This window comes from Siniperca chuatsi, linkage group LG7, assembly GCF_020085105.1.
Source record: "Siniperca chuatsi isolate FFG_IHB_CAS linkage group LG7, ASM2008510v1, whole genome shotgun sequence".
Taxonomy (NCBI): Eukaryota; Metazoa; Chordata; class Actinopteri; order Centrarchiformes; family Sinipercidae; genus Siniperca; species Siniperca chuatsi.
The window spans coordinates 1,221,890-1,246,703 of NC_058048.1; the positions used below are offsets into that span (position 1 = coordinate 1,221,890).

The 24,814-nt window shown below is 40.0% G+C and overlaps 2 protein-coding genes across 5 annotated transcripts in view; one reads left to right on the top strand and one right to left on the bottom strand.

Moving 5' to 3' along the window:
- The window catches only part of ngef (neuronal guanine nucleotide exchange factor), a 45,708-nt gene extending 39,390 nt beyond the window's left edge, over positions 1-6,318 (bottom strand). For 2 of the 3 annotated variants that reach the window (XM_044202278.1, XM_044202276.1), the window contains exons 1-3: positions 6,274-6,305; positions 4,927-5,117; positions 1,059-1,164 (exon numbers count right to left, since the gene is read on the bottom strand). In XM_044202278.1, coding sequence (XP_044058213.1) covers positions 1,059-1,164; positions 4,927-5,117; positions 6,274-6,299 — 323 coding nt within the window. In that variant the 5' untranslated portion in view covers positions 6,300-6,305. Of the gene's footprint in view, positions 1-1,058; positions 1,165-4,926; positions 5,118-6,273 lie in introns of all 3 variants that reach the window. The other variant, XM_044202277.1, reaches the window with a different exon arrangement.
- A 3,276-nt stretch (positions 6,319-9,594) lies between these two features.
- Positions 9,595-24,814, top strand: part of akap1b (A kinase (PRKA) anchor protein 1b) — a 41,578-nt gene continuing 26,358 nt past the window's right edge. For both annotated transcript variants that reach the window (XR_006378551.1, XM_044202275.1), the window contains exons 1-3: positions 9,595-9,721; positions 10,219-10,339; positions 21,869-23,487. Coding sequence is in view for 1 of the 2 variants with exons in the window: in XM_044202275.1 (XP_044058210.1) it covers positions 21,894-23,487 (1,594 nt within the window). In the remaining variant the exon portion in view is untranslated. The remainder of the gene's footprint in view (positions 9,722-10,218; positions 10,340-21,868; positions 23,488-24,814) is intronic.

A 24,814-nucleotide genomic window follows, 5' to 3' on the forward strand; every position in this document is an offset into this window, starting at 1 on the left:
CCTAAAAGCATGATCACAGCAAACACATTAAGGTGTTTTGGAGTTAAGAGTTTTTCAAGTGAATTAAAAGTAACCAAAGACGTCAGGGCACTGATCAGCGCGTCAGACAGACCATCAGAGACTCCCACTGTACAGTGATACTGTACAATAGCATAAATGATCTAAAATAGATCTGGTAAGAGGTTGCTCTAAAACTTGGGGGTTTGGCAGATTATTCGGTAACACTTTATAACGGCCCGTATACAGCTGCCTTGGCTGTGAGATGACACTCCTGGTTTTCAGTTCAGCTGTATTTACTGTAGAAACCTAATTATCTACTTACTGTACTCCATCACAAAAATGAACAGCCCCCTGCGTAACAACAATGTCAATCCACATACCCGATTATCCTTTGGAGAGTCACGGGGGCAGGATCTGATCCCACCTGACACTGGGCGAGAGATACACCCTGGACAGGTCGTCAGTCAATCACAGGGCTGACACATAGAGACGGACAACCATTCGCGCTCACATTCATTTAGAATTGCCAATTAACCTAACCTGCATGTTTTTGGATTGTGGGAGGAAGCCGGAGCACCTGGAGAAAACCCAAGCAGGCACAAGAACATGCAAACTCCACAATCAAACTCAACCAATCCTTCCAAATGCCACATTCTTGTTCAGTAGGTCATACTGTACTCCATGACATTAGAATAGGTGTCTAACCCTACAGTATGAATTATTTTTAAGTTCCCAGATTGTTACCCTCTTATTGCCTAACTTTTAATCTTGTTCCTTTGTACCTATTGGTACATACTGTACTGGTACACTGTAAGTACAAAAAAAAAGATACTGTAAATTGGGAAGAATTACACTGTACGTTGCGGGCCATATGATAAAGTGTTACTGATTATTAAATTTTAAAACATCATCTTACCGACTCCCCGGAGAGAGAGAGAGAGAGAGAGAGAGAGAGAGAGAGAGAGGGAGAGTGAGAGTGGGAGAGAGAGAACTCATTTGGTTTCTGGGTGTGCTTGTGTTCAGTGGTAGGGTTGGGCAGTGAACGCATGCAGACTCACCGTCTAGCCCCGGGCAACAAAGGTGATTTGTGGGGTAAGGGAGCATTAGATGAGGTAACTCCTGCTCTGTTGGATGGACCGTGGTCCAAACCAGGCTTGGTAGAATCTGGAGAGAGAGACAGGGAGAGAGAGACAATCAAAAGGAGAAAGTGTCTTTATAATCAATAACAGGTACAATAGTGATGAACGACAACATTATACTTATCCCTCCATTTCCAATCACTTGTTGCAGACACTGTCATGCTCACACACATACAGTACAGACACTCTCTCTCACACACACAGCTTTCTTTGAGTGCTAAGTATAGTAAGCAGCAAAACCTTGGTTAAGCAAGGGATAATGCATAACCGTGCTGTTGTTGAAAAATAACTGACAATGCAATAGCCAGTTCTATTAGTAGCCATTTTCCATAACTGCATGGGCTGTAGTTGATTAGTCTGCATATACTAGAGCCACTTACCAGCAATCAGAATATAACCATTATTTATTCATATTTGGCGCTATTCACCCTTTAAATGTAAAAGCTTTTTTTTTGCTGTTTTTTTAAATTAAGCAAACCTCTTAGTTAGCACGCACACAGGGAACAGCAATCCATGCCACATTATTTAAACTCTGGCTCATTAAAGAGAGCTTTAATGGCACTGTAAATTATTAGCCCTCTATTATAAATATTCAGAGAAACCTTGATGATATAAAAGTCTTTGCAATGCGCACAATAATACAGATACAATAAATATGATATTCATATTTGACATTAAGAGGTGTCAAAAATGGTTCAAGACTTTAACTAGGATTTCTCACCTATAGCCTACTGGCAATACTTTGACTTGTGACCTCCCACCTGTGACTGATATATACAGTATCTTCATTTGGAATTAATTTGGAAAACCTCTGGAGAGGTTACAAAGATTGAGTTAGCGGAATAAAATGCAATTAAGCCCTGAGGATACACTGTTGTACAAATCAAGCCACCCCCATAATATTAAAATTATAACATATAAGAAAAATATTAAGCGGTACGATAAAATATAAGAAATAAAAAATCTAAAAGTTGGATAAAGTTAAGAGGTATAAAGTATATGCAATACAGATACTGAACATTTTAAGATGTTCAGGGACATTAACACATATTTTAAAGTGCACCATCTTAATTCTGCCCCCACCCCACATTGCAACAAATCCTCCAAATTAAACACCAAAATACGTTGTTCGTCATTGCTCTCCAGAATAACACATACAAAGCATTTTCTGATCTGATACCACGACACAGGACGACACTGTTTGTCTGTGCCTTCCAAATTTGTTACAAATCAGTGTTTCATATATAATAGTTAAGGTTTGATTAGGTTTAGGCACAAACATGACTTGGTTAGGGAAAGAGCATGGTTTGGGTTAAAATTACTACTTTGCAAAAGTTAGAGGGCCTTTATCATCAATGTTAAAACAATAACCACTTTGTTAAGGTTAAGGAATAACCACAGTCATAGTTAAAGGAAAATATTGGCTGCTGGTTATTGTCGTATTGTTTTCTTCTACAGGGAATTGTCTTGAACATAAACACATCATTTTAGGGTATTTGCTGACTTTATTGATGCAGGCTTTTTTGGAGGACAATCTCCCACACTGTGATGTCCCCACTCCTCATCCTCATGTTGGCCACTGTATCCTCATGCAATGGTTTGTAGATATCTTACGAAAAGTAATGCACCATTTTTCATGCATAAACCTACAAATGTCCAGCAACCAGCAACAGACGTACTGGACCTTCGTCATCATGGTAACAACAAACACGTGGTTAACATTGTGAAACAGTCATAGTTAGGTTCAGGCACCAAAACTACTTGGTTAGGTTTCGGAAAAGCTCACGGTTATGGTTAAAATAAGTAAACACGTGACTTCACTTATGTAGGTTACATAACTTAAAATAAGTAAGCGTAACTTAAAGTAACTCAACATTGACTTTTGGTTTCACATGGGTCACAAACCCTGGTTTCCCGTGTGAAAGTCCTGTGTTTGACCCATCCATCCACCCTTTCCATGTCCCTACATGGACTTTGACACTCTTTATACTTCCTCATCTGACTCCTTTGATCCCGTCAATATTACTGAGGCCACTAGAGGGTGCAGCCTAATGATAAATGTAAGTGCCACATGGCTCCCTATTACGTGGGTTATATACAAATTATAGTGCACAAAAGTGAATGAGAACATATTGTTTGAATTTGTGTATCCTAACACACACTCATCTCCTACACTCATGTGCGCTTGAACTATGCACATGGATGAAAAAGTTGATCAAAACATGTATGTTCGAAATATGCAATAGGAACATTTTCATTGTCATACTTTCTAGCTTATTCCGGAGCTTTCAACAACATCTCACAACCTTCATCAGTGAATGGAGTTTGCTCAGTTGTCATGGTTTTCTGATGAAGTCCGTGCAATGTGTTTGAACCCTCCAGAACAAGCTTGATAGTAAACCTTGAGTCTAGTTTATTTTGTCAAACTCCCTGTAGTTTAATCTATAATAAAGCATAGTATTACATACTGCAGCAGGTTCCCAACCCCAGGGCCATGGTACAGAGCCATGGAACATTTGCTACGGGGCCACAGGGAAACAATATGATTTGGTAAATAAAGCTGAATAATAATTACATAACTTTACATGCTTTTTGTTTGGTAATTACCTTGAAACAAATATGAAAAGTCACAGTCCCTCTGCACTCCTTGTCACTGCTAACTTTACTGTTGGCCTGGGCAGGCTTTAGACAGTTATGTGCTACTTTTGTGACCTTATGATGTCACCAGTCACTTCTTTTTACCTGCCTTGATGCTGGAGGCTGCCTGGAAGATTGAGTGGAAAGGCTTAATGCATGGAAGGTTCACGCTATTGCCCAGTTCCACCCTCCACTATGCAGGTGCACTGACCAACCAGCAAGACTTGCAAATGCAGCGACAAGTATGTGAACCATTGCTGGCTTTCCGCCCACAAACACAGCCAATTGTGCTTGCTGAAACGCAGCACCAAGCCAGAAAAACCCTGCTCTGCAGTGGTGGGTGAAAACTTTACCCCTTGCTGATCATATGTTTTTTAAGTAAAATCTGAATCTGCAAAGAAACTTGTTACTAGAGCAGTTAACATGTAAAGTAAAATGTAAAGTAAAAAGAAAAACAATATTTCTCTCTGAAATATAGTGAAGCAGAAGTATAAACAAAATGGAAATACTCAAGTATAGTACAAAATTACAAATAATCTCATCAATGCTTAAAGATAGTGAAATAAAAAATACAGCTTCTTATCGTGCTGTATTTGCTTAGCCGCACACTCCAGGATTTGATTTAATCACTCTCATATTACCCCCCTTAAATATTCTGATTCACCCAAAAAATGTGTCACATTAAAGAAGCTTAAGACGCTCTGTGTCACTGTGGCTTTGAATATAAAGGTAACGTTATACCACACTGGGTGTCTGCAAAGGCAGACGTGTTCGCATATGTTGAGTCGGCATATGTGTACAGTCGCGGTTATACATTTTGGGCTATATTCAGACACAGGTTTGCAGGGACCGTCGCAGACATGGGCAGATCACATGGACCCCTCACGGCTACGTGGACACAGAAAATTTAATGTCAATATTTTTAGGATAGATTCCTAACTATGCTGCTACAGTGTGATGGAGCCTGTCAATGTTGACTATGCATTCAGCTGAATTAGTGCAAATAGGTTTGAATTAGGCTAAAAACCTATTGCTTTAGGGCCAGAAAAGTCAACTTAAATGTAAATTAACTTGTGAGACATGAGCCCAAATTCGAGGTGGAAATACAATTTTAAATTACAAGCACAGCAGAGACCCGGTGTTTTCTTACTTTCAGACTGCTCAGATGAGACCAGCCTCTTCCTCCTCATTGACCGGTAAAAGCGAGAGTTCCTGCGGATAGGCTCTCTGCTGAAACCAACTCTGGAGTCATCCTCATCATCGTCCTCCTCATGGCTGGGTTGAACCTCAGCTTTTGGAAGCTTCTCTGGGGTTTCCTGTGACTTCTGCCCCCACTTGCCCCTGAACAAGGCGATCACAGACATGGAAAATGATTCCTGTTCCTTTTTATTTTTTAAGTGAGTTAGGAAAATTCTGTTTGACTTTGAGCAAACTGGGAGAAAGAATTATCATAATTAGCCAGAATCCAGGAGCAAATCCATGCTTAGAAACGAAATTCTGCTGAAAAATAAATCCCAAGAAAGAGTACAGTACAAATAACAACAGAGAAGTGGTTCCTGGGCCCTCTCTTCCTCTTGTCAGAAGGGCAACAGTGCAGTTAGCTATGCAGGCAACCTGTGGAACCAGGAGAGTGCGTCACTTATTTCTGCCTAAGCTGTAATTATTGCATTTATGACTCTCTCTCTCTCCTGCTCTTTGTCCCTCCTCTGTTTGACTTCCTCCCTTGGTCCCTCTCTCTACACCACCCTGTGACGCGTTGACATTCCTGAACTCAACCTGGCCTTACCAGCCTGCCTGTCTCTGCTCTAAAACTTTCTTTGTTGTGGAACCTGAAAAGCCACCCACTGATTGTCTGTTCACTTCTCTCTGCTTTCAGAGTTTCTCAGATCCCTCCACAAAATCTATGTTTTCGCTCTTGGACCTTTGTATTCAGGTAAAGGTTAAATTATTCAGATTAAAGTAAAGGACAGATTACAAAAATACAGCATGCTTTTTTCAGGTGGTGTATGTTATTTCCTTGTGTGGAACTGTGTGTTAAAGTAATGTGTGTAATGTTTCTGGCCCTACTGAGCCAGAGCCCCATACAGTAGTTTTATCTCTAGTCAGCTGACAAGGAGAGTTTAAAGTTCACAAATTCACACGGCAATAAGCCTGCCTGTGCTGACTTTCAATAATACAGAGTTCTGAAATCAAAGTAACAAACAACATAATGTCCTAAGAGACTGAGAGCATTTTCTGCATTGTTCAGTGGAAAATTTTGTTTGTTTCTGTCCAAGTAGGGTAAGGGTGACACAAATAATGCTGTACTTTTCATAATTTTCTTGGATTGCCCTTTAATGTATGACAAATTAGCTTAGGAAAAGGCTGTTGTATGCATTGTGTGTATATAGATTGTTTTGGTTAGATTACTGTAAAACCCCTTATAAAGTATTTCTGATTCTGATTAACCTACAGTTTTCCCCCTTTATTTCCTCTTAAAGGATAAGACTGGCATTACTGTATACTTTTCTTCATTGCATCCATCCATCCACTTTCTGCTGCTTATCAGGGGCCAGGTTGCAGTGGCAGCATGCTAAGCAAGTTAGTCCAGACGTCTCTTTCCCCAGCAACATCTTCCAGCTCCTCCTGGGGGATCCTGAGGCATTCTCAAGCCACATGAGATATATAATCTCTCAAGCATGTTCTGGGTCTACCCCGGCGTCTCCTTCTAGTTGGTCATGCCTGGAAAACCTCCAAAGGAAGGCACCTGGGAAGCATCCTTATCCCAAAACCACCTAAACTGGCTCCTTTTGACATGAAGGGGCAGTGGCTCTGCTGATGTTCGCCAGTGCAATGGTGTGGCTCATTGATTATGTTGTGTAACAGTTTTTGGATTAGGGCGCTCTAAGGCACAGAGGAAGATATAGGAAGGTATGTCAGGCTTTGGATACACACACAATACTCATTAGGAAACATTTATTGTTGGTTTTGGTATTTTCATGGGATTTGCTGACAGTAAGAAAAATAAATATAGAATGCCACTAGACTTATCCTATCTTTAAGGTTGTTAAAATCATGTTATTCCACTCTGTCTGACAATGTCAGACAATGTATATTGTGTATCATGTTGTTCAAGCTCTTGACTCCAGGTTTTCATGGCTGCACCATTCTATCAGTTGATATATATTATACAAGTCTTGTAAATCATTTTAGGTACCTTTCCCAAAAATTCAAAAATATGGTAAATTGGAAGGACTAACATATATATGGTTTTCTGCCTTAGTATCCTGACTTGACCGTGTGCATTCAACTCAGCTAAAAGTTTAGAGGAGCATATATAGGAGCCATAGCAAATTAATTGCACCGAAAAAGTAGCATATTACTTCACTTTAAATAGTTAAAAACCAAGAAAAAAATTGGCTATGTGGAAAAAAGGGAAACGTGGGTATTAGATTACCTGGTAATGAGAATGACTTGGAGAGTGAGGCTGCATTCTTTACATTCCCAGGTGCATTTATGCAAAATTTACACCGTTTTTTTACGCTTTTTTGCAAATCCAGTGCTTTCTTATTTTGTTGAAATGGAATCTCAGTGTCCTCAGGTTCACAGTCTCCACTGTGGCCTCTCTGCTCTGCTGTGTGTGTATGTGTGTGTGTGTGTGTGTGTGTCGTAGTGCACGATCAAAAACCCATCAGTTAGATTTAGTCAGGCAAAGAACCGATGCTGATCTGAAAGAGACTACTCCGCAAACTTTTAGGCTAGACTAATTTGCTTGCTGTAGCTATGTTAGCCTAGCTGCTTATTGAGTAACGTTGATCTCTTTCAAATCCGTGTCGGCAAATAGCCTTTGATACAAACTAGCTAATGGCATATAGAACTTGGTGCAATTAGCTCTAAAATTACACATCCATGCCGCTATGACTTCCTAGAAGTTCTTCTGAAGAAATAAGTCAATTTTGAGGACTATAATAGGTTAAAGCTGCAATGACTTCCCAGAAGCAATTGGAAAAAACAAATCTAAATGAAAAACATTAAAAACAGCTCAGCAGTCATTTCTTCCAAAACGCTCTCAGAAACAAATTCCTACATAAGAAGAATTAAACACTAGATGGATATGATGGACACCATGGTTTGACTTGAGTTTCTTTAAAAAACTTTGTCTCCAGACATGAGATGTTCACTTTAAGCTTTGTTTGCTGTCATTTCTTCCCAAACGCCCTTAGAAACCCATTTGAATGTAAAATTTACACGATTTGACTTGAGTTTCGTTAAATTCCTTTGGCTGCAGACACAAGATGTTCAGTCTGAGCTTTGACCGATTTGATACGTTTATGACTCTCCCAGAAGCTCTTCCGATGAGATAAATCGATTTTGAGGACTATAATAGGTTAAAGCTGCCATGACTTCCCAGAGGCAATTGGAAAAACAATTCTAAATGAAAAATATTAAAAACAGGTTAGCTGTCATTTCTTCCCAACCACTCTTAGAAAGACATTTCTACATTAAAAAAACATAAAAAATTCAATAAATATGAAGAACAACGTGCTTTCATTTGAGTGTCTTTACAATAGTTTGTTTCCAGACACGAGATGTTCATTTTGAGCTTCTTCTTCTGGATAATATAAGTTTATGACTTTCCCAGAAGCTCTTCCGATAAGATAAGTTGATTTTGAGGACTATAATAGGTTAAAAGCGCCATGACTTCCCAGAAACAATTGGGAAAAAAATTAAACCCTAAATGAAAAACAGTGAAAGGACTGTGTTTCTATAGCGCTCTTCTTGTCTTCCGACCACTTAAAGTGCTTCACACTACATATCACATTCACCCCATTCACACACTGATGGCAGATGCTAAATAATCATTCATACACACTCACACCCCAAAAGCACAGCTCTCGGGAGCAATTTGGGAACACTTCGACATGTGGGTCATGTGGGCTGGGGGAAACCAGGATTGAAACGCTGACCTTCCAATTGGTAGACGACCCGCTCTACCTCTAAGCCACAGCCATCCCCAGGTTAGCTGTCATTTCTTCCAAAACACTCTTAGAAACAAATTCCTACATAAGAAGGATTAAACACTAGATGGATATGAAGGACAACATGGGTTGACTTGAATTTCTTTTTTTAAAAACTTTTCCAGACAACAGATGTTCACTTTAAGCTTTGTTAGCTGTCATTTATTCCCAACTGCTTACTCTTAGAAACATTTTCTACATTAAAAAACTTTAAAAATGTAATAAATATGAAGGACAACGTGCTCCATGACTTCCCAGAGGCAATTGGAAAAACAATTCTAAATGAAAAATATTAAAAACAGGTTAGCTGTCATTTCTTCCAAAACACTCTTAGAAACAAATTTCTACATAACAAACATTAAAACATAGATGGATATCAAGGACAACATGGTTTGACTTGAGCTTCTTTAAAAAACTTGTGAACAGATGTTCACTTCAAGCTTTGTTAACTGTCATTTTTCCCAAATGCTCTTAGAAACAAATTTCTACATTTAAAAACATAAAAAATGAATAAATATGAATAACATGGTTTGAATTTAGTTTCTTTTAAAAAGTTTGTCTTCAGATAACAGGGATGCATTCAGCCCTGACAAAATGGGTTTTGCCTTTTTAATATGGCGGTGTTTATATACATGTCACTGGTGATTGTGTAACACCTCTGACACACCCGCCAAACAAGAGAAAACATACCTCAAAGCCTGCTGTTTTGAGGAAACATGCTGTTCAACCCAGAAACCGTAGCAAAACGGTGCACCACGTTTTCAGATTGAACATGCCCCAGATGTTCACTTTAAGCTTGAGGCATGCATTCTACCACCTGATTGGGCGGTGAGTGCAAAGCTCTGTCTCAGGTTGCTGAGGCGGAGCCTCAATGGGGTAAACCAATAGCTAAGTTCGTTAGAGAGCAGAGGGCTACGCATGTACTCATAGAACTTGAGTTACATCCAGGTATAACTACTATTTTTATAGACCAATCTGATGTTTGAAGAGATCTCCTCAACAACTTAAAATCGGCTCTTTCAGAGTATTTCTTAGTGACCTGATTTTGTGCACAAGAGATGATGAGTGAGATATTAAATGTAATACTGCGATCGTGGATGGCGCGCATTTTTCTCTCTGTGCATGTGTAACCTTGTGTTGCTGCTGCAGCCTTTACGTTGTTCTGACGGCATTCAATTCAGACTTAATTCAGTCCAATTTAGTAAGATTGCCGTCGTGCATTTTACGTTAAAGTGACCAGTGCGCCTATTCAGACCCGAGAGTCTTGACCAACATGTTAAATTGCCATCAGATTAACGTAAAGGGGTGCATGTCTGAAATAGTTGCTTTTACTGCATTCTCAGTTGACGCGAGACTACAGACGATTTAACCGTCTGGGTATCGCGAGATTTGACCAGCTGTTTAGTCTGGTTTTTTTTTTTTTTTTTTTTTTTTTTTTTTTAAAGATTGGTGCTAGTCGGTCAACACGTGGGGAGGAGACGCTGGCTTTCCACAGGGACACGTTTGAAAAACCTCACATTATCAGTATTGCTCTCATCGTGGCGGCACCGAGGACCCTAAAGTACTGTAAGTAAACTAAAAACTCTGGAGAGGAAAGAGCGCATTTAGCAACCAAGGGGAAAGACCATGCAAGCCGACAGCCATCGCATCATGTTCTCACAGAGTGACTTTCAAATCCATTCACAGGGGTGCAACACACGCAGTGTATAAAGAACAATTAATTGACATTTCCACGCGTCTCTGCAAGCTGTCTACAGTTTACTATGTCACCGACTGAGTGCAGTAATCCCATGTCATTTAACAATTTAACAAATTTTACAGTCAGCACACTCCAGCTAGCCTCTTTACCTGTTGTGTAACTTAAATTACCCAAATTCTTTCTCTTTTGCGATCTTTATGCGCGAACTAACAACAGGGTCATGTGTCTTGACAAATGCTTATAGGTTGTCAGAAGTAAGAATGCAGTTGGCTGTCATTTTCGCCAGGCTGGCTAGCAAGCTAACGTAAAGGGCTGAGGCCCATACAAGACAGAAGCACTCTTTGGCTTAAAATGTCCTTTAACCCTGCGTCAGTCTGGCACAAGCCCTCATTGGTGCATTTGGTTGGGTTTAAAGCTGTGTAATGCATTGCCTTTATGTTGTGGCCTATAGCGATGGTCAGTCGGTTTAATTAAATTCTAAAGTGGCCTTAAACACGAGGCTTTAATAATGTAACCAAACCAGGGTCATGGTCTTTGGGCCAAAGATAATGCAGTGGAGGTAATGTGCGACTAGTTGCCTTGACATTTTAATACGTGTTTATGTTAATATACGTTTAAACATTATAACCAATGTGCTGGGCTAGCCTGCTAACTGCAGGATACAACGTATGCACACAATTTTGCAGCAGTGTTGGTGTATTGAGGCATGCAAAAGTAAAGAGACTCAAGTGAATTGGGAGGAAAAAGTAATTCTAATTCTGAAATATAAGTATAAGTAAATAAGTATAACGTACCCTTCTCAATCTGCACCTCCCTGCAAGGAAAAATAAACTTCCAAACCTCTAAGTGCAATTTCACGTTTTGGTCCTTGTAGTTGCTAGCTTGCTAATTCCATTAGCCGGTCTATATTCGGATGAAATGATCGTACACGACGGTTTTTGTAGTTGATATTGAGTTACACATGGCACGAGACAACGCCAGCGAGATTTATTGTGAGCCACACAGTCCCGTTGTTGTTGTTATTATTAGCACGTAGCTAGCTGAACTGGTCTGGCATTAAGTCGTCGCTGAAAGTTGGCATTATGAGCCTCGTGTACAATAGACAACCCCGTAAGTCAAGGTGCACCCTCTCAACGTGTCATGGGATTGTAAACGGCAATCATAAGATTTTCGTTGGGCTTTGGTTCTCTGTCAACTAAATTTAATGCTTAGCCGGTTGTTGTAACGTTAGTGAACATTAAAAATTGACTGTAGCAGTGTAGCCCCTCTAAGTTCTGTCCAGTGTTGCCAACTTTTTTTCCAATGAAAGTAGCAATCACTAGCTCCAAAAGTCGCCAGATGACGACATACGCTTATTTGTATGTTGATGACGTCATCACGCATTCATTTGCGTACGGTTTAGTGCAGTGAGAGATAGATAACCTTAATTTAAGACATAAAATGCAGATAGAGAAATCATTGGCCAAATTATCACAAACTCACTATAGGGACATTGTGTATTTGAAGTAAAGTTTAAAATCTACAGAGAGAGGAGGGAGAAGATCAAACTGTATAAATATTAAATACATTTATATCAATATATATATATTAATTTTTAAGATCAAACAAACTATTTACATATTTACAACATGTAGTAACATCTTAATCCAGAGAGACTGAGAGAGAGAAGCACAAATTAACTATATACATATTCACTAGCTATAACATCCCAATCTAGAGATCCGGAGAGAGAGAGAGTGAAGCTGCCACACACTGACTGCCTGCGCACAGCGCAAGAAGAGAGGAAGAAAGACACTGTTGGCAGAAGAGCCGCAGCATGCATGGGAATGTATTACAGTATAATATACACAGTACAATATATTTTGAATATATTTCTCACCTTTTCCCTGATGGTCTGGATAAGTCGCCAAATTTGTCGCTAGTTGCTTTTTTAAAAACAAAGTCGCTAAGAGGGTAATTCCCAGATTGGTGTTAATGGTTATAAAATGTCACCCTTAAAGGGACAGTTCATCCCAAAATCAAAAATAAGGAACTATCAGTAGAAAGAAAATAGTCCCTACATTAAACTGCTCACAACAAACCTCTGCATTATCTTGAGTGATCAGGTTATGATTTCTGGAAAGAGACATTGCTGTTTAGTTTTTCAAATGTGTTTTTTGGCACTATGAGCACCACAAGCAGTGGTGTGGAGTGCCATATAGTCCCATTATATTCATAAAAAAAAAAAAAAATGCAGACATCTCTATGGCCATATCTCAAGCTCTGCAACTCACTCCAAAATACTGTAGATGGATAAACAGTGTGAACGAATTATATAAAAAAATATCATGTTTCACAGGTATACAGTACTGTATACTTAAATGTCAAATTTAACTAACCAGTGATTCTCTTTATTGGTGATAACGTTAAATCACACGTCCTTTTGTGCGATTAGGCACGTACCTTTGCTGATTCACGGGGAAATGAAATCGCGAAATGTATAGAGCTTAACAGTGAGGTTCCAGAAGTGAAGATCCCATTCATATCCCGAATAGAGGATTTTGATCATTAGACATAATGTTGTAACCATCCAAGGTAGACTTAGCACAAGCTATGAGATTGTGAAATTATGGTATATTCTCCTGTAGAAGCCACAAGTCTGTATGTAATAAACTTTTGTTTTAAGAAAAACACATTTTATTTGCGATCTCATGGAGAAGTACTACACTATCCACAATCCTTAAGTGTTACACTAATAATGACAAAGGTTAAATTCAAGAAGAAGCACGCTACTATCGTTAGGTTAGAAGTTGTTGGGAAGTTATCATTTGAAGTGGTTTATGGGATGCGTAGTTCCTTCAGTCTTAAAATAATTATCTACACAGTCTTGTACCTTTGCCTTTTTTTCCATTTTCCAATCTTTTTTTTTTTTTTGCTTCAAATCAAATGTTTTATGGTCCAGGCTTTAAACTCTGAAAAGTCAGAGTGAATGAATGGGTAAAATCACTTCTGGAACTGGAGCCGATTTTAAAAAAAAAAAAAAAAAAAAAAAACAACAACAACAACTGGCTGTTGAGCTCTATAGAACAGCGTTTAGAACGTAAAGGACTGTAGATGAACACCAGTCTGACCTGTATGCTTGACTGCTTGTAACTTCTATTGTAACCTTGTCCAAGGTGAATGTAGTGTGGGCCACCATTTCATATTCATGTGTATACAGGCTCCTTTCTGTTGTAGTTTTGGTGTCCATATGGAGAGATTTCAGTTGTTGATTTGATGATTAAAGGTGTTGATTTCCATGATGATATGTTGGAGGTTTTGAGTTAATCCAGTTTTAAGTTCCTGTTGCTTGCAGCTCTTCATCTCACCAGTTCATTGTGGCTGCTTCATCTTAGGCCATTCTTATCATATTATCCTTTGCAACACTGAGCTGCCGACTTATTATCAGCAAGGTGTTAATTCAGTTCAATTTTATTTATATAGCGCCAATTCATAACAGAAGTTAGCTCATTGCACTTTTCCAATAGAGCAGGTCTAGACCATACTCTTTTTATGTTATTTACAGAAACTTAACAATTCCCACCAAGAGCAAGCACTTTGGCGACAGTAGCAAGGGAAAACTTCCTTTAAACAGGCAGACACCTCGAGCAGAACCAGACTCAGGGTGTGCTGCCATCTGCACAGAGAGAGAGAGAATACAGAAGCACAATGCAAATTCTACATAGAATTTTTAAACAATAGTAATAATAATGATGAATGATGATGGTGATTATGATGATAATAATAATTGTAGTACAGGGTTCAACCTTAAGGATTTGTTTTCACTTCACTTGTTTTCACCGGTCAGGCAAGTGGGTCAGAAATCTACTTGCCCAAAGTCAATTTTTACTTGTCCCTATACAATTTTGTTTTATTTTTATTAGCGGTTATCAAATAACAATAAACACTAAAATTAATTGTCATGTTTAATTTTTATAAATAAAGTAAATGAATCAGAACAAGGACACAGTGTGTTTTATAGATGCAAAGCAACAAACATTCTTGCATATTGAAAATGGTATGACAATCCCCCCTCCTTCTCCCTAGAGATGGACTGTTAACTTTGAGTGATAAATTATCTAAATTAACTTAGTCTATTCCCACCGCCATTTTCTTGTCTAGGGATGGGTATCGTTAGGATTTTATTGATACTACTATTCTTATCGATGCTCTTATCGGTTCTTTCTCATTACTAAATTGTTTAAAATTGTTTTTTTTTTTTTTAAAGAATAAATTCAGAACAGGATTGGATTTGAATATTTTAAATATAACTAATTGTTTCTAGAGCAGCAACAGTGTTTACAGCTGCAAAGTCACTATAAACATAATATCTCACTTGAAACAAATCTAAAATGTCAGACATCAGTCAGTATCAGTCCCTCCTCCTGTCCTCCTCCCTCTGCTGCTGATTCACTGCAGGTAAGCTACCGCTGGCAGAGAGAGAGAGGAGGGGCTGGTTTGTCTCAGCTAAGTTGACAAGAATTTGTCAAATTTTAAGATTTGTGGCAAACTAAAACATTTAGACAGCATACAGACAGCTTCGTTTTAGCTTTTTAGTAACAATTCACTCCATCCCTACTTGCGAGTGCCCGATCGGTATGTGCAACCCACAACAAAGATGAGAAGGAAGTGAGAGGGTTCACTCCTTATCTACTTCACCAGCTCCGGAAAAATACATGTTTAATTTCTTTTTTTTTTTTTTTTTGGGCAAGTGAGTTTCTAGATTTACTTGCCCGACGTGGCATTTTACTTGCCCCAGGCAATTGGGCAGTCCTTATTGTTGAGCCCTGTAGTAGCGGTTGTTGAGCACGAACATGGGAGCAGTAGGAGGCCTGCAATCATAAATCCAGACTCTGCCGCTCCGGAGGTAGAAATACCTGCTGAAAGCAACAGGAGAATGGAGAGAGACGAGAAAGCACAGTGGGACTATGGGAGAGAGAATATGTTGAGTTAGTAACATGCATTAATGGGATAAAAATGCAGATGGAGAGGAGAGAGGTGCATCATGGGAAGTCTCCCGGCAGTTTAGGCCTAAAGCAGCATAACTAAGGGATGGTTCAGGACTCACTGAAGCCAGCCCTAACTATAAGCTTTATCAAAGTGGAAAGTCTTAAGCCTACTCTTAAATATGGAGATGGTGTCTGCCTCCCGAACCCAAACTGGGACCTGATTCCACAGAAGAGGAGCTTGATAACTGAAGGCTCTGGCTCCCATTCTAGTTTTGGAGACACTAGGAACCACAAGTAACCCTGCATTCTGGGAGCGCAGTGTTCTAGTCGGGTAATAGGGTACTGTTAACAGTGAACATACTATCGTAGAAAAGGTTTCAGTCGTAGTCATCTGGACACGGTTTTCAGAATCAAGACGTTTCGGGTCCCATCCGGAAGTTATTCTCAATTGTGAAAAAATTGGACGGGAACTGGAAATTTAAGCTAATCTGAGTTACATAAACCCTGCCCTCAGGAGGGAATCTGCCTGAGTATCTACTTCATCTACTTCATCACAGTGATGAAGTAGATGCAGCCAGAGAACAATAGGCCTGATTACTGATCACTGGGCCATCTTGAAACTATTAGGTCAGTTTCAGGTGAAACTAGCTATTAACAGATACTCAGGCAGATTCCCTCCTGAGGGCAGGGCTTATGTAACTCAGATTAGCTTAAATTTCCAGTTCCCGTCCAATTTTTTCACAATTGAGAATGACTTCTGGATGGGAGCCGAAACGTCTTGATTCTGAAAACAGTGTCCAGATGACTACGACTGAAACCTTTTCTACGATAGAACACTCCTGGACGAATGAGGGACTACACCGTCTTATTTTGAAGTGAATATACTGCACGTACGACTCACCCTTGATCACATAGTTCTGATTATATTCTTGGAGCTCAGGGACAGTCCATTTTACTATTACTACTACTTGATATGGACATTTGCAGGCTACAGCCCTTTTTAATTGGTTGGTTAGGCTTTGTTTTAAAGTGCCCTGCAATCTAATTTATATCCTCCATAAAACCTGTCAATTCGGTAGAATTATGTTTTGCCCCTTTGATTTTGTTTGAATTATGAAAGGCAGAGCAGCAATTTTGAGTGAGGACGATTTTATATTTGATTACAATAATCTACCTAATTCTTTGATTTGTGATAAATTACCAATTTCAATTGGGTTGTGCTGTAAATAGCTGGTCAATTGTTTAAATGAAGCTTTGAGGAAAAGCATGTATTTTTAATACTTAATCAAGTATTGAAAATATGATCCTCATTTTGGAGGGACAGCAGTTGATGAAATATTAAAGTGCATGTCGTATGGAATTTCAGTTGTCATAAAATTTGATAGATCATAATTGTTGATTGCTCTTTTTATCTATATTGCTAATGCTCCTTAGGGATCAACATGGCCATGCAGTAACAGGCAACAAGTTTTCAAAATTCTCCCTGCGTGTTCAAGGATGCTCCGACATCTTATGGCAACCTTTGTAATACAACCAATTACCAAATCTACATTATCCTTGTCACTGTGTCCATGCTTGTTTGATTGTTCAAACAATGGAGCTCATTGGCGCTATTCTTTTTGTGAGCTGACTTTCAGTACTTGGATGTTTGAGCAGCCTTGAATGTATTAAGAATAACTTTGATTTTAAAATAAATAAAATAACAGTGAATAAATGTTAAATGTGATTGATCACCTATCTTAAGCTGGGATACACAACACATGGTTCAAGTTTTTTTCCATGATCCAGTAATTCCAGTAATGATTTCCGTGGTTCTGTCAGCCAACGATATTTGTCGTGTTATTGCAATGCTTCTGCTGTATTCTTATTTCCACCAGTTGAGTTGACCTGTTGTGAGACGGTCGGTTGGTTCAGATAGCTGCAAAACCTTTTCTGGATGCATTACTAAACACATTTTCCAAGTTCCATCAATCAATGAAGAAGATTAGCACAAATGACTGAAAATTTTTGGCAACATTTTGACATGCCATTGTTGTTCTTTCCTTTACCTCATGGATCCTTGAAAGCGTCCCTATAAGGTGCAGATACTGACAAAAACATGCTTTTCTTCGAAAGAGGAGATCAGAGCCTGACATGTATTAGGCAAAAATTTGTTTTTGATAAACCACTGATTAGTTTCCTCACACTAATAATTCTTGTACATGATATAATAGAACAGACACAATGCATGGATTAAAGTGGCATAAGATAATAGTGTTGTATTAAACAGCCAAACCTAGGATATATCCTTGTATCTCAGTTAAAAATCTAATCTGTATTAAACCTAAGAAGCTCAATTGTTCTTGACTTGTTCTTGCACAACAATGAGTACTGGAGCAATGTCAAATGTAGCATTAAAGCTGTCTATAGGAGTGTCAATGTGACCAGTAAAAAAATCTGAATGAATATGAGGGAATGAATTCAGTTATTTAACATCTCGTTACTAAAATATAAGTGCTATCTAGTTGCTACCTCTTTGGGTGTTTCTCCCTAACTCACTTGACTTGCTAAGAACATGTAACACTAGTTCCTTTTGCTACAGTAACTCAACACTATAATAATTTTGAGGGAACTAAGTAAATTATGTGAAGTGTGCAAAAAAAATTAAATCAAATGTACAAATTCAAAATATCAAGTTTAAAGGATTACGTGGGGGGGGGGTTGATAAGGGGTAAAGTTTTTAAGAAATACACAGGAAGTGTTCGTAATTTTAACCATTTGAAATTGTTTAGCAATTTTATACACTGATGTGTGGATGGTGTAGTCTTTCCCACCTCTTTGGAATGAGTCTTCATGGCTATGCATTATTCAAGACCAGGGCCACAGCCCCGGTACATTCATGTGTTTGCACCCTCTTGCCTAAATGTTGACATTCTTAGAGGAGAGTCCCCACTGGTCACTGAATTCATGGAATACTGTGGAGTTTTCAGAAACGTATTTCAGACAGCTAAAACATTAAAAGTAATAGGATACCTTGGAGTTTTATAAATGGTGTCACTTTAAATGAATATAGCACAATGTGAGATCTTATAAACACAGTAGGGCTCTGTAGGGCTGGATACGAATATTTTTCAGTTTTGGGATTTGGATATTCGCACACACACCTATACCTTTACGACACACTGCTGCACACACTGGCTTGCCCCGCCTCTTTCTGTTTCTCTCTCACTGTATCATATAGGAACAGACACATACAGGCTGTATCTGTCAGCTCTCTTGATTTTCTTTGTCAGCAGTATGTTTTATAAAGTCGCCCAAAAATCGCATTTTGGATTTTTGACTCCAGCTGTATTTTGCGACGGTGTTTTTAGAGTGAATCACAATCGCTGTTGACACATGACGTAGGCCGCGCACGTAGGCGTAAACTCATCGTCGCCGATACCCGTTTCGGCTGTTTAAATCAGTATCGGATAAGTGCATCCTTAATTTGGGACAGCCCTAATTAACTGTTATTTTTTTGCTCTGGCACAACAAATTCCTATAAAACAGCTAGAGGTGTAAGCGGTACATGTATTCGTCCCGAACCGTTCAGTACAGGATGTTGGGTATGCGTCTTCCTCGGATCAGTACGCCCTGTGACCCAAACTATTACTGTCAAAATGGAATCAGAATTAGAAATACTTTATTGATCCCCGAGGGAAAACTCTTTTGTTACATAGCAGCTCACTATCACGTCAGCACACACAGGAATAATAGTACTGAGCAAAAAATATAATACACTATAATACAGGTAAGATAAATTAAGTACCAAGTGGGTATAAGTTTAAAATTAAAAAAGGGTGTACAGTACAAAGTGGGTTTACATGATGATGATGATGATGATAATAATACAAAAATAAATAAAAATGAGACGGTGGATATTGCACAGTAGTAATAGAAGTATGAATAAATATCAATAAATAGGGAATTAAAAATCGTCTGAAAAGTCTATTTATGACGACTAAAAGCACGCGTTGAACAGAAATTCTAGAGCACGAGTTTTACCCGGAACATTTTGGTAGCGCACCAGTTGCTGTCTATCCACTGTTAGCCCGGTTAGTGAGGTTAGTCAAGCTGCCACTGCCTCCAAATGGTAAACACAAATAAGAGACCAGAGCTGAAGGATCCTTCCATGACATTTAAATCCACTGTATAGGAGCATTACGGTTTCCCAGTTAGTTACGATGGGCAACTATGATTGTCAAACTGTATGCCGATATTGTTCATCTGAAGTTGGTTATGTCTGTGGAAACACTTCAAACATGTCATTTACGACAGCATCACCTGAATGTGTTGATTAGCAGAATGAGACAAAAACAGACCGAAAGGCGAGTCCTTCTCCCCACAGCATTAAGGCAGCCTCTCACTGCAGATTCGGACCATGCCAAACAAATAACTAATGCTATCACAGTGTATATCTCTACAGATGTGCGACCATACTTGTCGTGGAGAATAAAGAATATGGACGAAGTGCTTGAGCCACTATAATATGAGTGTGCATTTTAGTCAGTCTGTTGTGCCTGCCCTGTATAAACGAGCACCAGCTGTAGTTGTTGAGGAAAAAACAGGTCAGAGTCTTACTGACATTTGTGTAATTTAATTATTTATTTTTCTTATTGACAATATGACAGTATTTGAGTGCATTAACTGTTACAGTAAGAATCATGGCCAATGAGCCACTGTTTAATGTTTACATTTTTCAAAATAAATTACAAAAATAATTATTTTTTTCCCTGCTGTACCGAAAACGTACCTAACAGTGACCCTAACCCGAGGTATATACCGAACCGTGAATTTTGTGTACTGTTGCACCCCTAAAAGCAGCTCTTTCTGTTGTTAATGTTGAAAGTATATCCCAGGCCTCTGCTGTTAGCCTGCAGAGGGCCAGGAGTTGATTACGTAGAGCAGGTGGGAATGCCAGCAGTCATAGAGGTCAAAAGTACACACACACACACACACACACACCCCATTCCTCCTGGCAGACCTGGCCGGGCTTGTTAAGGAAAGGCATGTGCACATGGTCTTTTTTAAACATGGACTGGGAGTCACCTCCTGTCCAGGATTTGGATATGCAGAGGGCTGTTCCAGTGTCTTCAGTTGGGGCTGATTTCCTAAATCATTTTGTAACTCTTAAGACCTTCAACCACATCTGTGTTCTCTTTGTTCTTGCTGTGTTTCATTCTTTGAGGTATATTTGACTTTGAGATTAAAGGGTTTGTCTTTCTAGTTGAGCATTTTCCACAGAATATTATTTAGTAGTCAAAAGGAGTCTTTACATAAAATGAACCTCTTAAGCAGTTTTAGCTGGCATTCAGACCACGTTGTGTTGGTGGGGACTTCGGGCACCAGTTAGACAATGAAATATGATCCAGGAAAGTGAGTTTGACTAACAGATAAGTGAATTTGAAGGTTTATCAGATGCCAAAACACTGCACTGGGGTTTATAGTACACAGAGATAGGATTTACATTATTTTATTTTATCTTTCAGCGTGACGATCGTGAGGTAAACAGTAAAAATACGGCGTTCATGTTACAAAGTAATCCACCTGGAATTGGCACGTGTAATTTCATTGGCCAATGCAGCACCTTACCAGATCACGTCGTGCTGCGTTGTGGCAAAAGTTGAGCCAGATGACCCTGTGTTTTCCCATGCAGAGCTGAAGTCAATCTGAACATAACCTTAGACTGATTTGTAGGAAGGTACTGGCTGTGCTGGATTGATATGTGCCTGATTCTCCTGTTAATTTTGTTGCAACCTTTTTAAAGAGAAACAAGTTAGATTTTTTTTATAGTTCTTTCTTAGTAGGGATGTCCCAAGCCAATTTCAGATCGGGATTGGGGCCCGATCTGACAGGCAATTTTTAGTGGATTGGGTATCAGCAATTATAAAGCTCAGTCTCTTTTTGATTACTAGACATGATATTGGCAAATACTCAATATTAAAGGTTTTGGATTGGGATCAGAGACAAATCACCTGATCAGAACATCTGTCAAGTATCCTGTTGTTTTTAGGATCTATCAGACGTTCTCAGTCGTGTGTGTGTGCGCCATAACGCCACTTTTTAGGTTCTAAAATATTCATGAACTCGGTAATTAGAGTTGGCAAGTTGTCGTGTGACTGTACAATGGAATATCTTTTTATTATATTTTCAAGAGGATTTCAGAAGATGTGATATAGAACTGATTTCATACCTGCTTACTGTTTTTTGGGGTCGCATGGGATCTAGCATACTTTCCAGTATATGTTGGGTGAAAGACTAAATTAAAGGGTAAAATTAAGGGTAATCCTTAAATCAGCCTGTGCTCAACAGGCATATCTAGACAAGTTTTTCCACATTTGCTATAAATTGTGTTCAATGTGAAACGTCCCTCAACTAATACAAATCTGTGTGTGTCTTTGTAACTTTCAGGTGTAGCTGTTAGTGTCCTGAGGAAATGCCGCTGAGGTTTCGCTCTGTTGTGCCCTACACTCTGCCCGGAGTCCTTGCACTGATCGGCTGGTGGTGGTACATCTCACGGAAGAAAGAACGGCTCATCAGCCATGACAGCCCAGAAGGGGCTACAACCGCTATAGGCCTTAGAATATCTCCAGCAGAGGGTAGCAACGGTTTGGTTGAGAAAGGCACTGTTTCCCCCACAAATGACACAGAAAGCCCCACCCACAGACCTCCAAAGGTCAGTAACCAGAGAACGGAACATGAAAATATTTCCCAGATCCATGTCCAGGACACAGAAGCAGCACCTTCACTGGAACAAAGTTCTGAAGAAGCTGCCCCTCACCTTGGCATAATAACACGAGAGGTCAATAAACCATCAGTCTTCCCTGGCAAAGAAGACAGCCTGCAGGTGTCATCACAAGACCATAAAGACCCAGAGAAAAGCTCATCACCTCCCCTGGTGAAAGAGCTGGAGAAACGCATAGTCAAAGATCCAGTCTCTTCTCCAGAAGCCACAGTAGAAGAGGTCATCTTGCCCTGCCAGTCTACCAAAGTCACCATCTCCCTCACAACTGCACACCTTTCTGATGCAGAGAGGCCTGAGCCAGAGGGGGAAGTTGCAATGCACAACAGCACTGTTAATTCACAAGATGAGATGGTTGTTTTTGCAGTCACCCCAGCCAAAGTGCAGAGAGTGATGTCATCAGAGGCAGACTCTCTAGAGACACCCCCTTCAGCGCAGGTTTTCCACCAACACATTCTAACCAGCACACCTACCTCCCTGGCCCCGGCCTCCACAGCCCTGACCACGATCAAAGACTCCACCACCCCATCAGTGACTCCAGAGGACATCCAGGTATGCAGTGGAGAGGAGCAGGATCTCGAGCTTCTGGCAGCTGAATTCATAACTGAGGTCATCTCGGCAGCCACCCAGGAGGTCCTTGGTGTTACCAGCTGCCAGGTCACAGACAAAAGCCATCCCAGCTGCAGTAGCAGCACACCACTGGGTAGTGGCAGACTATGCTTCCAACAGGAGACAATCACAGCAGCACAGCAGCACCACCATCTACTGATAAGCCCCTCTAAAATAAGCTGTGAGTCTAGAGAGGCAACCGAGAAAGAAGATCTAGGGATGCCTAATGGATGCTCCTCTGATCCAGTATGGGAGCCTGTTGAGGTCAGTCACAGGGTTCATCAGGAAAACGATGCACAGAGAGGCCGTTGGCCAACACCATCACACCAAGCTGCACAAAGTACCCCTTTCATGAACATGAAACTGAAAGTTGATGAAGCAGCTGCACTGGCTGAGGACTCAGCTTGCAGCACATGCCACTCTGAGGATGGCATTGGCAGTGAGGACCTCCAGAACAGCATGTTTGACAACCAAATGGATGTGATCCAGGTTACAGACTTGTCAGCAAGAGAAGCCACAAAGCCACAGTCACTGGTTGAGACCGCCACAGAAGCAACGGTTTTGGCTGTAACCGAAGAAAGCTCAGTGGATGCTGTTTGTGAGATAAAGAGGGTCAATGGAATGGGCCTGAGGAATGGAGCTCATGGGACATGTGAGGTGGAGACAGACCAGTCTGGAGGTGAGACATTCAATTCAATTTTATTTATAGATAGCGCCAATTCATAATAGAAGTTATCTTATTGCGCTTTTCCTATAGAGCAGGTCTAGACCATACTCTTTATAATATTAATTACAGAGACCTAACAAATCCCACCATAAGCAAGCATTTGGTGACAGTGGCAAGAAAAAACTTCCTTTAAACAGGCAGAAACCTTGGACAGAACCAGACTCAATGGTGGGCGGTCATCCGCCGCTGCCGGGTTTTGAGAGAGGGGATGGGTTTGGGAGGCACAATGCAAAGACCACGTAGATTTTTATTTATTTATTTATTTTTTATAGTAGTATAGTAATTATAGTGTTAATTTTATTAATAAATTAGTAATAATAGGAATGACAGCTATAGGAAGAATAATGTCAGCGTCAGTAACAGAGCCAATAACAATAATTGTAGTAGCAGTTGTCGAGCAGGAACACGGGGGCAGCAGGCGGCCCACAACCACAGGCCCAGACCTCGCAGCCTCAGCGGAGGCAAAAATACCTGCTGAAAGCAACAGAAGGAGAGAAACGAGAAAGCACAGAACTATGGGAGAGAGATGTTGAGTTAGTAACATGCAGTAATGGGATAAAAATGCATACAGATGGAGAGGGAGAGAAGGAGAGAGGAAAGAGGCGCATCATGGGAAATCTCCCGGCAGTCTAGGCCTATAGCAGCATAACTAAGGGATGGTTCAGGACTCACCCAAGCCAGCCCTAACTATAAAGTTTATCAAAGAGTAAAGTCTTAAGCCTACTCTTAAATGTGGAGATGGTGTCTGCCTCCCGAACCCAAACTGGGACCTGATTCCACAGAAGAGGAGTTTGATAACTGAAGGCTCTGGCTCCCATTCTAGTTTTGGAGACTCTAGGAACCACAAGTAACCCTGCAACCTGGGAGCTCAGTGTTCTAGTCGGATAATATGGTGTTATGAGATCTTTAAGATACGATGGTGCCAGACCGTTGGGAGCTTTGTAGGTGAGGAGAAGGATTTTAAATTCTATTCTAAATTTTACAGGGAGCCAGTGCAGAGAAGCTAATATTGGAGAGATATGATCTCTTTTCCTAGTTTTTGTCAGTACACGTGCCGCAGCATTCTGGATCAACTGGAGAGTCTTAAGGGACTTATTCGGGCAGCTGGATAATAAGGAATTGCAGTAGTCCAGCCTAGAAGAAACAAATGCATGCACTAATTTTTCGGCATTATTTTGAGACAGGATGTACCTGATTTTTGCAATATTACGTAGGTGAAAAAAGGCAGTCCTTGAAGTTTGTTTCATGTGGGAGTTAAAGGATAAATCCTGATCAAAGA